This window comes from Oncorhynchus tshawytscha, linkage group LG09, assembly GCF_018296145.1.
Source record: "Oncorhynchus tshawytscha isolate Ot180627B linkage group LG09, Otsh_v2.0, whole genome shotgun sequence".
Taxonomy (NCBI): Eukaryota; Metazoa; Chordata; class Actinopteri; order Salmoniformes; family Salmonidae; genus Oncorhynchus; species Oncorhynchus tshawytscha.
Genome location: NC_056437.1, coordinates 15063319 through 15077922, shown reverse-complemented (window position 1 = coordinate 15077922; position 14604 = coordinate 15063319). Strand labels below are relative to the sequence as shown.

Below are 14604 nucleotides of genomic sequence, written 5' to 3'. Positions count from 1 at the left end.
ACTTGTCGACACGTTAACAAATGAAATGTAGTCACATTCAAACCAAAAATTGAATTAAGTTAATGAAGTTAATGAATGGGATCAAGCCAGTGGTTCAGATTAAACTATCCAAACAGTAGGGTACTTCTCCTTTAAATGTTGATATTTGGTTGCGTTGTCAACCAAACACAATATTACTTTTGTAATACAGTAAATAGCCAAACGTTAAGGCTATTTTACAAACAAATGTAACATTCAGCCTTAAAATGAGTAACACATCCATGGCCACATTTTGAGTATAAGATGGCATGCATAGGTTGAGGCAGGTCTGTGGAGATCTTCACAAGTGCTGTAATAATCTGTGCAGAATCTCGAATGGCTTTGATTACTTTCGCCATCTACTTTTAATGTAATCTCAACTGCAATCCAGGTAGTTTGGTACTGCTATTAGATGAAGCACAGGGATAACATAATATATTGTATAAATAAATAAAATATCTGACATTGTATTCCCATTTGAACTTTTCTGTATTTTTAAATGATTGAAAGAGCAGTGATAAACATTTGGCTGACAACTAAATCGACAAGTATACATTGTTTTTATATTGGAATTTGGTTGTGCATTTAGATGGTTGAATGCATAGTAATAACTCATTGAACATTCAGCTAACTTTTGCCTGTCTTTTTGAGTTGGTTGTCATCTCATTGTCTCAACCAAATATTACCCAATTATCTACGTTGAAATGATGTGGTGTGTCCAGCGGGTACTTTCAATACTTCTTCTTTCTTTGACTTTAATATGCATTTTGTCACTTTCCGTCCCATCGATTTAGTCCCTCCCTGCCACGTTCTATCCCTCAAAACAAAACACCTTAAAGATAAGTGACCAAATCAGAACAGAGACCTGAAGGAAGAGGTGAGTTTGATATAAATGTTCAGTTGAATTTTAGGTGTGCTCTTACGTAGCTCCTTTTAAATAATTAACTTGGGAAAAATAATTGATAGTATTATTTTCTAATATTTGTTTAACTTTGTGAAGAGGATTTGACACCCCTCTGTTTCATGACAATAGAAACTAAGGACCAACATTTTCCACATTGAAGGTGCTTATGTTTGAATTTCAATTCTGTTAATTAATGCAGCCACATGGTATATAAACAGCAAGACCATTGACATTAATTATGACTGGTTATAAGAATGACCTCACTGAGAATCCTTACTGCAATGCTAAGTTAAGTTAAAACATACATTTAGAAAATGGTGTGTTTTACAATGAGTGACATTGTGTATCAAACAATTCCTCCCCTAGTGACAACATGAATTTCTCAGAGGAGTACTTGGAGGATTATTATGACATGTTCATTCAAACTGATCAATCAGAGCAGCTAATTCAGTCCATACGGGTGGTGTCCATAGTCATCTACAGCATGACCTGTGTCCTCGGTATCCCAGGAAACTCATTTGTCATCTGGATAGCTGGAGTGAAGATGAAGAGGACAGTCAACACTGTCTGGTTTGTAAACCTGGCTGTAGCAGACCTCCTCTGCTGTATCTCCATACCCTTCTCATTGGTTGAAATCATATTGAACCAACACTGGCCATTCGGAGAGGCTATGTGTAAGGTTATCCCCTCTGTCATGTATCTCAACATGTTTGCCAGCGTCTTCACCCTGGTTCTCATCAGCCTGGACCGATTTGTCCTGATCATCCTGCCTGTCTTGGCCCAGAACCACCGGAGCATCACCCTGGCCTGGTTGCTGTGTGGTCTGGCCTGGGTCCTGGCCTTGCTCCTCAGCCTCCCCACCATGATTCATAATGGGACCATTGATAGTGTCGACAATGATGAAATTATTATGTGCACCTCTGTACACCCCCTTGGCGAAAACAACATTAGGGGCTTCTTTTCTGCCATCAAAGCCACCCATGTTCCCAGGCTGGTCCTCGGCTTCCTCGTTCCCCTGACGGTCATCGCTGTCTGCTACCTGCTCATCGGCAGGAGGGTGAGCAGCGCTCACTTCAAGTCTCAGAGGACCTTCTGGCTCATTCTGGCTGTGGTGGCAGCATTCTTTGTGTGCTGGCTGCCGTATCACACCATAGGTATGGTGATTGGGTATGGTAGGTTTGCCTCGGCAGGTGAAGCCTGGAATTGGTACCCCCTGGCCATCTCTCTGGCCTATGTCAACAGCTGCCTCAACCCTGTCCTGTATGTGTTTATGGGCCAGGACTTCAAGGAGAGGGTCAGGGTCTCTTTCCGTAAAATATTTGAGAATGTCTTCAGTGAGGATGCCATAACACACACATCTGTGACTCATGTCTGAGTCCAAAATGTCTGATAACTCTCCTGGGTCGTATTCATAAAACAGCATACTTAAGTTATAGATAATGCTAAGAGCGTGCAAAGCTGTTATCAAAGGGTGGCTACTTTGAAGAATCTCAAATATAAAATATATTTGTTTAACACTTTTTAGGTTACTACATGATTCCATATGTGTTATTTCATAGTTTTGATGTCTTCACTATTATTCTACATATAGAAAATAGTAAAAAAGAAAGAAAAAGAAAAACCCTTGAACGAGTAGGTGTGTCCAAACTTTTGTCTGGAACGGTATATTCTTTATTATTGGTGTGTAGAAAAGGAACTGGGAGCCAGTGTCTAGATTACTGGGAGCCAGTGTCTAGATTACTCTAATCAAGGCATTCCAACTTACACATTCCTCTCATGCTTACTGTAATATCTGTCATTTAAAAAAATAAACAGTCTGAAGATCAACTGGCTGGTTGGCATAGATGTTCTCCACTAAAGCCACATAGTGGTGCTATAGAGCAATGATAAGCACCACACTAACCCCATATGATAAACTCATCTCATGATGATAGAGAAGTCACTGTGTAACTGATTAAATATTGAAGTGTTGTGACAACAGCTTGGGTTCATTTATATGTCAGAAAATCTGAACATTCTCGCTGACAGCTTCATTTTCTCAAAGTTATCTCCTGGTATGTGAGGACTGTCATATTGGGTGGATTGGAGTTTTGTTTGGATAAGAGGATTCAACTATTATCTGATCCCCTGCTTGGAAATGGAAATGTACATTTGAACTTAAAGGAGCAATCAGCATTTGCTACATCCATTTTTGAACTTAGAAATTAATGATATGTACTCATTGATTTTTGAAGAATACAACATATGCCTCATGAGCTAAGTTCAACTGTTGTACCCCAACAGAACCCCAAATAAGCTTATTTTTACTCCAATGTTTGTAAACAAACACCAAATAGCCTAAAAACCTAGTTAAAGTAAAATGTTGATATCAATAATGTTCAACCCTTGCATCCATAGCTCTGTCTATGAATTTGAGAGTGGTCTAGCCCCACCCGTTTATATTTTTACAGAAACAGTGGTGGGGTGTACGCGCTGTAATTGTTTCAACTGCTGATTGCCCCATTAAGTACCCTTCTAGCCTCTATGACTACATTTACACAGGCAGACCAATTCTGATATTTTTTCCACTAATTGATCTTTTGACCAATCAAATCAGCTCTGAAAAATACATTTAGAAAAAAAAATAAAACGGATTTGATTGGGCAAAAGATCAATTAGTGGAAAAAAAGATCAGAAATGGGCTGCCTGTGTAGACACAGACCTTGTGTTACTTTCCTTCTAAGCAATGTAGGAGCCATAAAAATAGGACAACTAGAATGGACAAAGCCCCTCACACCACTGCAATTTGACAGTGCACTTAATGGAATGTCTGGTCTAGTAATTCTAGTTCTATTCACTTATTTTAAACGTCAAACAAATAACGAAAAAGCAAACATAATTCTCTTGTCTCTTATTCTCACAAATGCAAAAAAAGGACATGCTGAACAATAATTATAAGAATTATTATTTCTGTAGAGCGCATTTTCCACGCTCAATGCGCATAAATGCAGTGACATTCTGTAAATACAAAGCTCAATTCACTCTTAGACTACCACTGCTCAACTCAGGAAAAGGAACAAGCAGTTTGAAATGGATACCTTTTCCAAGAAACCTCTGAAACCTTATCAAATGAGTGGTTTCATTCTGATAGGTCTCAGAATGGAAGTGTGACGATAATAACACCCCATCACTAAAATACTGAACATTTACACTTTACATTTTTGTCATTTAGCAGACGTTCTTATCCAGAGCGACTTACAGTTAGTGCATCAAGTTTTGCTAAATGTGTATTGATGAGTGTATATTTCTTTTAAACCTGTTAGTGATCCCTTTGTGTGCCAATCCCTTTAGTGTAATCGATTTGACAACATCCAGTGAAATTGCAGTGCGCCAAATTCAAACTACAGAAATATCAATATTCAAGATTCACAAAAATATAAGTGTAATTCATCAAAATAAAGCTTAACTTCTTGTTAATCCAGCCGCAGTGTCAGATATCAAAAATGCTTTACGGCGAAAGCAGACCATGCAATTATCTGAGGACAGCGCCCCGCATACAAACACATGCAAATAATTTTCAACCAGGCAGGTGGCGACACAAAAGTCAGAAATAACGATATAATAAATGCCTTAATTTTGAAGATCTTCTTCTTTTTGCAATCGCAAATGTCTCAGTGACACAATGAATGGTCGTTTTGTTCGATAAATTCCTTCTTTATATCCCCAAAATGTCAATTTATTTGGCGCGTTTGATTCAGAAATACACCGGTTCCAACTCACCCAACATGACTACAAAGTATCTAATTAGGTATCTGTAAAGTTGGTCCAAACATTTCAAACAACGTTCCTAATGCAACCTAAGGTATCCTAAAACGTAAATAATCGATCAAATTTAAGACGGGATAAACTGTTTCCAATACCAGACAAAAACAACGTGAAGGGCGTTCCAGTTCACACGCACCAAAATACTAGAGACCTTCAGAGTGACACTTACAAAGAACAGCCATACTTCTTCATTTCTCAAAAGAAAAACATTGAAACAATTTCTAAAGACATCTAGTGGAAGCCATAGGAACTGCAACAAGGTTCCTATTAAATAGGGCCTCTCATAGAAAACCATTGGGAAATACTATGACCTCAAATTCTTTCCTCTGGATGGTTTGTCCTCTGGGTTTTGCCTGCCAAATCAATTCTGTTATACTCACAGACATTATTTTAACAGTTTTACAAACGTTAAAGTGTTTTCTCTCCAAATCTACCAATTATATGCATACCATAGCTTCTGGGCCTGAGTAACAGGCAGTTTACTTTGGGCACGCTTTTCATCCGGACGTGAAAATACTGCCCCCTATCCCTAAGAAGTTTTAAGGGCCCTGTTTTCTACCAACATTTCATCTAGCCATATCATTTATATCCTTTCAACTATTTCATGAACAAGTTAAAGGCATAGTTCGCCCAAATTACAAAATTACATATTGGTTTCCTTACCCTGTAGGCAGAATATGGACAAGGTAATATAGCACACCATGCTTTGGTCTTGTTTACCAGTCCACTATCTCCAAATTGTAACTTTTTAGTGTTTGTGGCACCAAACAATTCAAGTCAATATCCAAGATATTAGCATTTTCTGTGCGTCATATCCATCATGTCCAAATCATCTTAAGGTAATGTAATTAATCTTAAATGAAGGTTGAATATTTTTTATTTATTTAAGCTTCACAATCAATTTTGAATTATTTGTCCATGAAAAATGTAAATGCCACAAATTGTTTTGAATTACTCTTGTTTTTGTCATTCAATGAATATATGTAGAATATTTGATTATCAAACACTATGGCTGCGTTTACACAGGCATCCCAAATCTGATACATTTGACCAATCACATCAGATCTAATTGGTCAAAAGACCAATTAGTGAACAGGGTCAGGACAGGCAAGGGTCAAAAACCAGGAGGATGAGAAAAAGAGAGGCTGGGAAAAGAGAGGGGCTGACAGGACAAACGCTGATAAGCTTGACAAACAAGATGAACTGGCACAGAAAACACAGGTATAAATACCCAGGGGAAAATTGGGGAAGATGGGCGACACCTGGAGGTGGTTGGAGACAAGCACAAGGACAGATGAAACATCAGGGCGTGACAGTACCACCCCCTCTAGGGACTCCACCTGGCGTCCTACCTGGGCACATACTTGGTTGAGCGAGGTGCCGGCGCTGGAACTCAGAGTTGAGGCCTGGGTCCAGGATGTCTCTAGCGGAGACCCAGCACCTCTCCGTTATGGAACCAAAACAAGAGTTTAATGGACAAAATGTAGGTATTTCAATCCCTGTTCTGTTCCGTTTGCTTCCGTTTAAGAATATTATTTCAACAGAATGGGCAGAATGAATACACCCCTGATCACCAGCACACACAGTTCACTTTAAACTTCTTATGGATCCCTTCGCGCGCCAATCCCTTTAGCGGGATTGATTTGACAACACCGAGTAAAATTGCAGCACCATATTCAAAAACAGAAATACTCATAATAAAAATTCAAAAAGCATACAAGAGTTATACATCAGTTTAAAGATTAACGTCTTGTTAATCCAGCCACAGTGTCAGATTTCAAAAAGGCTTTACGGCGAAAGCAGACCATGCGATTATCTGAGGACAGCGCCCAGCATACCAACAGATGAAAATCAGATTTCAACCTGGCAGGTGCTACACAAAAGTCAGAAATAACGATATAATTCATGCCTTACCTTTGAAGATCTTCTTCTGTTGGCACTCCAAAATGTCCCATAAACATCACAAAAGGTCCTTTTGTTCAATAATTTGCTTCTTTATATCCCCAAAATGTCAATTTATTTGGCGCATTTGATTCAGAAAAACACCGGTTCCAACTTGCCCAACTCGCCTACAAAGTACAGTGGGGCAAAAAAGTATTTAGTCAGCCAACAATTGTGCAAGTTCTCCTACTTAAAAAGATGAGAGAGGCCTGTAATCTTCATCATAGGTACACTTCAACTATGACAGACAAAATTAGGGAAAAAAATCTAGAAAATCACATTGTATGATTTTTAATGAATTTATTTGCAAATTATGGTGGAAAATAAGTATTTGGTCACCTACAAACAAGCAAGATTTCTGGCTCTCACAGACATGCTCTCACAGACACAAACTTCTTCTTTAAGAGGTTCCTCTGTCCTTGACTCGTTACCTGTATTAATGGCACCTGTTTGAACTTGTTATCAGTATAAAATACCTGTCCACAACCTCAAACAGTCACACTCCAAACTCCACTATGGCCAAGACCAAAGAGCTGTCAAAGGACACCAGAAACAAAATTGTACACCTGCATCAGGCTGGGAAGACTGAATCTGCAATAGGTAAGCAGCTTGGTTTGAAGAAATCAATTGTGGGAGCAATTATTAGGAAATGGAAGACATACAAGACCACTGATAATCTCCCTCGATCTGGGCTCCACGCAAGATCTCACCCCGTGGGGTCAAAATGATCACAAGAACGGTGAGCAAAAATCCCAGAACCACACGGGGGGACCTAGTGAATGACCTGCAGAGAGCTGGGACCAAAGTAACAAAGCCTACCATCAGTAACACACTACGTCGCCAGGGACTCAAATCCTGCAGTGCCAGATGTTTCCCCCTGCTTAAGCCAGTACATGTCCAGGCCCGTCTGAAGTTTGTCAGAGAGCATTTGGATGATCCAGAAGAAGATTGGGAGAATGTCATATGGTCAGATGAAACCAAAATATAACTTTTTGGTAAAAACCCAACTTGTCGTGTTTGGAGGACAAAGAATGCTGAGTTGCATCCAAAGAACACCATACCTACTGTGAAGCATGGGGATGGAAACATCATGCTTTGGGGCTGTTTTTCTGCAAAAGGACCAGGACGACTGACCCGTGTAAAGGAAAGAATGAATGGGGCCATGTATCGTGAGATTTTGAGTGAAAACCTCCTTCCATCAGCAAGGGCATTGAAGATGAAAAGTGGCTGGGTCTTTCAGCATGACAATGATCCCAAACACACCACCCGGGCAACGAAGGAGTGGCTTCTTAAGAAGCATTTCAAGGTCCTGGAGTGGCCTAGCCAGTATCCAGATCTCAACCCCATAGAAAATCTTTGGAGGGAGTTGAAAGTTTGTGTTGCCCAGCAACAGCCCCAAAACATCACTGCTCTAGAGGAGATCTGCATGGAGGAATGGGCCAAAATACCAGCAACAGTGTGTGAAAACCTTATGAAGACTTACAGAAAACGTTTGACCTCTGTCATTGCCAACAAAGGGTATATAACAAAGTATTGAGATAAACTTTTGTTATTGATCAAATACTTATTTTCCACCATAATTTGCAAATAAATTCATTTTGTCTGTCATAGTTGAAGTGTACCTATGATGAAAATTACAGGCCTATCTCATCTTTTTAAGTGGGAGAACTTGCACAATTGGTGGCTGACTAAATACTTTTTTGCCCCACTGTATCTAATAAGTTACCTGTAAACTTTGTCCAAACATTTCAAACAACGTTCCTAATCCAAATGTATGTATCCTAAAACGTAAATAATAATTATAATTTAAGATGGGAAATACTGTGCTCAATACCGGACAAAAACAAAGTGAAGCACGTTCCAGGTCGCGCGCACCAAACCATTAGAGTGTATCTGGAGTGACACATGAAAATAACAGCGCTATTTCTATATTTCTCAAAGGAAAAACATAAACCAATTTCTAAAGACTGTTGACATCTAGTGGAAGCCATAGGAACTGCAAGCATATTTCTATTAAAAAGGGATTGCCATAGAAATCTTATGGAAAACAGATTTAGCTCAAAATTGTTTTTCCCTGGATGGATTGTGCTCCGGGTTTTGCCTGCCAAACCAGTTCTGTTACACTCACAGACATTATTCAAACAGTTTTAGAAACTTCAGTGTTTTCTATCCAAATCTACTAATAATATGCATATCCTTGCTTCTTGCTCCCCCTAGCTGAAAGAGGTTTTAATAACAGCCAGATACAAACAGCATCATCACTTTTCTCATTGTATAATTCCTTCTTGCATCTATGTGCTCTTCTCCTCTCACCTTTTCCCTTGGCTTGTGGATTTCAGTGCACAACACAACGACTGTCTGTGACCAGGTGAAAAAAACTCTAAGCCAAACCTTCATACCATAACGGCTAACCGCTACACACAGCAGACATTAAATTGTTGTCAGCATATTAGCTAACGTCATAGTAAACATAGCTACTAGAACAAATGCGTTAGTAAACCCGCTACAATCATGTAGTACAGTGTACAGCAAGCAGTTTAGCAGTTACACCGGCGGGCAAAGGTGGCAATAAATTAACACACTCGAAAGCTTGCCTTGATTTGGAAGAGTTCCAGTGTTGGATAGCCTTAGCCAGCTAGCTAACATAAATAGCATTCCTCCCTGTTTGAGCCGGGTGTTTGAGTAGGCTAAATTAGCTAGCTACACCATGGTACAACCGCAGAGAGTGCTGCTGAAGCTACTGTAGAGCTTTAATCAGTTATTTGGCAAAGTGGATATATTTAGCACAGTTTGATCTAAAAAGGATAATGTTTCACTATATATATAAAAAAAAAGATATTCACTGAGTTGGATGGTCCCCCCTTACTACTCTGAGAAGCCTCCACTGGTGCAGGGGTATATTACAGTACATCATAATTGCAAGGTGTCCCGATATATTTTGTCCTGTAACTGTCCGGTAACCTTCTAGCCAATGAGAAACGAGTGTTCAACAATGCTGTGGTATAATTACTTTTAATCTTACCCTGGCATTTCACAGAGAATATATTTTTTAGGACATTTCTTTACTTTTTAACCACAGATCATAGAAACACGCTGTTTTGTAAACATTGGTTTGGTGATGAAGATGATAAATAGGAGGTTGAAAAGTGGCGGAATTGCACTTTAAATATTTGTAGCAGAATGCCAGTTTGTAGTTAGAGGTGATCAATGAACGACCAGCAAACATTTTTGTTGTATTGTAGGTCTCAATAGTTAGTTTTACTAGTTATTTTATTCAAGGTCCTTTAAAAAAATGTATTTATTAAAAATAAATCTCACATTTGGGAAGAAACTTAATTAAACCCTTTTTATGTGAGGGTCAACAGCCAGTCTCTTCACAGGACATTCCTCTGTCTCAGTGTTGCCACTGTCTTTGGAATTAAATTCTACACAGAATACAAAATAATTGTGATCTTAGAGATTCTTTCTGCAGTATTCTCTACTCTTTCCTCAAGACCAGAAAATGGGGCACTGACATATTTTTCACCCTCTAATTAATGTGTGCTTCTGCCTTGTGCTCCTAATTGAGAGCTTGTTAATTGATTGAGAAATGTGATTGTCTCCCTTTCTCTTTAGAACCCTAGTTTCCTTTGTTTGTGCAACCGCCCAGGGGACATTGGGGCGGCAGGGTGGCCTAGTGACATTGGGGCGGCAGGGTAGCCTAGTGACATTGGGGCGGCAGGGTGGCCTAGTGACATTGGGGCGGCAGGGTAGCCTAGTGACATTGGGGGGCGGCAGGGTAGCCTAGTGACATTGGGGGCAGCCTAGTGACATTGGGGCGGCAGGGTAGCCTAGTGACATTGGCCTAGTGGGCGGCAGGGTAGCCTAGTGACATTGGGGCAGGGGCCAGGGTAGCCTAGTGACATTGGGGCGGCAGGGCAGCCTAGTGACATTGGGGCGGCAGGGTAGCCTAGTGACATTGGGGCGGCAGGGTAGCCTAGTGACATTGGGGCATTGGGGGCAGGGTAGCCTAGTGACATTGGGGGCGGCAGGGTAGCCTAGTGACATTGGGGCGGCAGGGTAGCCTAGTGACATTGGGGCGGCAGGGTAGCCTAGTGACATTGGGGCGGCAGGGTAGCCTAGTGACATTGGGGCGGCAGGGTAGCCTAGTGACATTGGGGGGCGGCAGGGTGGGGCGGCAGCCTAGTGACATTGGGGCGGCAGGGTAGCCTAGTGACATTGGGGCGGCAGGGTAGCCTAGTGACATTGGGGCGGCAGGGTAGCCTAGTGACATTGGGGCGGCAGGGTAGCCTAGTGACATTGGGGCGGCAGGGTAGCCTAGTGACATTGGGGCGGCAGGGTAGCCTAGTGACATTGGGGCGGCAGGGTAGCCTAGTGACATTAGTGGGGCGGCAGGGTAGCCTAGTGACATTGGGGCGGCAGGGTAGCCTAGTGACATTGGGGCGGCAGGGTAGCCTAGTGACATTGGGGCGGCAGGGTAGCCTAGTGACATTGGGGGGCGGCAGGGTAGCCTAGTGACATTGGGGCGGCAGGGTAGCCTAGTGACATTGGGGCGGCAGGGTAGCCTAGTGACATTGGGGCGGCAGGGTAGCCTAGTGACATTGGGGGGCGGCCAGGGTGGGGCGGCAGGGTAGCCTAGTGACAGCCTAGTGACATTGGGGCGGCAGGGTAGCCTAGTGACATTGGGGCGGCAGGGTAGCCTAGTGACATTGGGGCGGCAGGGTGACATTGGGGCGGCAGCCTAGTGACATTGGGGCGGCAGGGTAGCCTAGTGACATTGGGGCGGCAGGGTAGCCTAGTGACATTGGGGCGGCAGGGTGGCCTAGTGGTTAGAGTGTTGGACTAGTAACCGAAAGGTTGCAAGTCCAAATCCCCGAGCTGACAAGGTACAAATCTGTCGTTCTGCCCCTGAACAGGCAGTTAACCCAATGTTCCTAGGCAGTCATTGAAAATAAGAATTTGTTTTTAACTGAAACATTCTGTTTCCCTAGACGGATTCAAGTGAAACTAAACCAAAGGGCAGCAGTCAGGATGGTGGATCAGGCGAGCAGGTCTCCTTTGGATGCCTTTGTTTTGCTAAGATAAGTGTAATGTTGATTTAATGACCTGAGTTAAAGGGGACGCCGAAGGCTTCCTTCCCCATGTCGGTACTGGACCCTGTTTTTGTGCAGGCAGATTTTTTCTTCTTCATTGTTTTGTGTAACCCCCTCCCACTACTTTTGATCTTTTTACCTGGCTTTGACCCTTCCATGTTCTGCCACTCAACCCCAAACTAAAATAACAAGGGCATGTTAGACATGTAATTCAGAGCTCCCAATGCTGTTGGTATAAACCTATGGTAGTACAGCCAGCTTATTGGCATTAGGTGTTAATAATGCTATTTTCTAATGATTAGTCCCTATTGGAATTTGGCCTCTAGGTACCCTTTCTCAGGCCAGAGGTCACTGAAGAGCAGGCCTTAGTAACTGGTATCTGGGCCCCTGAGCCATAAAATCGGCCATGGGTGTCCTTAAATTCACATGTATAGTCTATTCAACCCCAAGGTCTCAGCCTTGATGTAATGCTTTGGCATTAAACAGCAAACAGATAAGTCAAGAGTATTTAGGTCAGACCTCCCCTCTGGAGGGGGAGAGATTTGCTGCGAACCTCTCAGAGGAACATGTCTGTTCCCATGTGCATATGTCTGTCTATTAAACCTTTATATAGAGAAGTTGTTTGCGTTATATTTTGTGTCTAGCATTTCTCTACACCTTGACCAGTTTCCATTCCTAGCATAGGGTCAGTTTATTCCCAACCCCTTTCGGTCGAGCTGTGACACAAATTGCAATACTTGTTATTTCTTGATCCATATTAGTCATGTTGTCACCTACCTCACACCTAAACTCAGCAAAAAAAGAAACGTCCCTTTTTCAGGACCCTGTCTTTCAAAGATAATTTGTAAAAATCCAAATAACTTCACAGATCTTCATTATAAAGGTTTTAAACACTGTTTCCCATGCTCGTTCAATAAACCATAAACAATGAATGAACATGCACCTGTGAAACGGTCGTTAAGACACTAATAGCTTACAGACGGTAGGCAAATGAGGTCACAGTTATGAAAACTTAGGACACTAAAGAGGCCTTTCTACTGACTCTGAAAAACACCAAAAGAAGGATGCCCAGGGTCCCTGCTCATCTGCGTGAACGTGCCTTAGGCATGCTGCAAGGAGGCATGAGGACTGCAGATGTGGCCAGGGAAATAAATTGCAATATCCGTACTGTTAGACACCTCAGACAGTGCTACAGAGAGACAGGACGGACAGCTGATCGTCCTCGCAGTGGCAGACCATGTGTAACAACACCTGCACAGGATCTGTACATCCGAAAATCACACCTGCGGGACAGGTACAGGATGGCAACAACAACTGCCTGAGTTACACCAGGAAAGCACAATCCCTTCATCAGTGCTCAGACTGTCCGTAATAGGCTGAGAGAGGCTGGACTGAGGGCGTGTAGGCCTGTTGTAAGGCAGGTTCTCACCAGGCATCATCGGCAACAACATTGCCTATGTCGCGACCCACCATCGCTGGACCAGACAGGACTGGCAAAAAGTGGTCTTCACTGATGAGTCGCGGTTTTGTCTCACCAGGGGTGATGGTCAGATTCGCCTTTATCGTCGAAGGAATGAGCATTACGTGCAGGAGGCCAAAATCGGCTTAATCCAGAAAACCGTGGCTGAATAAAATACATAATTACAGGGCTTACACTGAAAGATTAAACTGGATGGATGACTTCAATCCCCATTCAAATCTTAGTTTCGTAAATTTCCATGAAATGCTGTGAAACAACCACAATGGAAGAATCCCTCGAAAGATAATACCACAACTATTGGGTCAGGAGAACTTCACACAGGTTCCCATAGTCAAACAAGCACATCGAACAGGCAGGCAAAGAGGAGACAAGCAAACCAAGCATCAAAGTTCCTTAACTATATGGGCAAAGAAAGTTCTACGACTTGCCATCAAAGCCAAAGTGTCAGGACTCTAAACTTTAAACAGCCAGCAAATGTGGTTTCTGTGCAGTCCTTAGACACTCTAGAAGGAAACCAAATTTGTTTCATCATTCTACATGACATTTTGGCTACACAACACATCAATTAGCCCATGAAAGTCAGTCTTGATTGACAGTGTCTGGACTTTCCAGCAGGATGTTAATGCCCTTTGTACGACAAACAGCCATCGAGCTGTACACAGCTGTGTTAATTCTCAGGTGAAAGCAAACAGGATGCACAGTATTTTACATTACGCAGCGGTTCACTCTCTTCTACAAACTATTCTCAAATCTGAAAAAGTAAAACATGGCTACTAATAGTAGACTTAATCAGCATAAATTGGATTGCCTCGCTGTAGTTTCCTGACACTCGTAGGTTGATGGGAGTGGTATTGTGAGTGACCCGGCCTATAGAGCGACTGTCCAACGCTCTAATGTCCATGGGAATGGATAGGGGCTGAGTGGGGATGACCAGCTCGGACGCCAGGGTAGCATCCAAAAAATTTGACGAGTACCCGGAGAGATTGACTGGTTCCCCCACAGCAGGATGGCATGGAAAGGGGTGCAAGTAAGGGGAGGGGAAAAGTTCTTCGTATGGCCCACCAGAGTACTCACCGCTTCTTGATGAGCCTGTGTTTTTAATGGAGAGGTAGCTAAGAAATGTCCCGTAGCTCCACAATATAGACAGCTCTGGGTATGGAGTCAGCATAAGTGCTCAGCACGAGTCAATCTAGCCTTGCCCAGGTACATGGACTCCGAAGGAGGCGAGTCGGCAGCCCTCAGTGATTCCCGAGAAGACTCAGGTGACGTCGGGTCCACTCGGACATGTAGACTTGGAGGTGAGGTGGGAATTAAGGGCGACAAGGCACGGACTCCCTCTCCCTCCTACGTTCTCGAAGCAGCCC

The 14604-nt window shown here is 42.5% G+C and overlaps 1 protein-coding gene across 1 annotated transcript; it reads left to right on the top strand.

Moving 5' to 3' along the window:
- Positions 1–787: 787 nt before the first annotated feature.
- Positions 788–2749, top strand: LOC112259306 (C3a anaphylatoxin chemotactic receptor-like). The gene is made up of 2 exons (XM_024434024.2): positions 788–895; positions 1289–2749. The coding sequence occupies exon 2, from the start codon at positions 1296–1298 to the stop codon at positions 2295–2297; it is 1002 nt and encodes a 333-aa protein (XP_024289792.1). The 5' UTR covers positions 788–895; positions 1289–1295; the 3' UTR covers positions 2298–2749.
- Positions 2750–14604: the final 11855 nt, after the last annotated feature.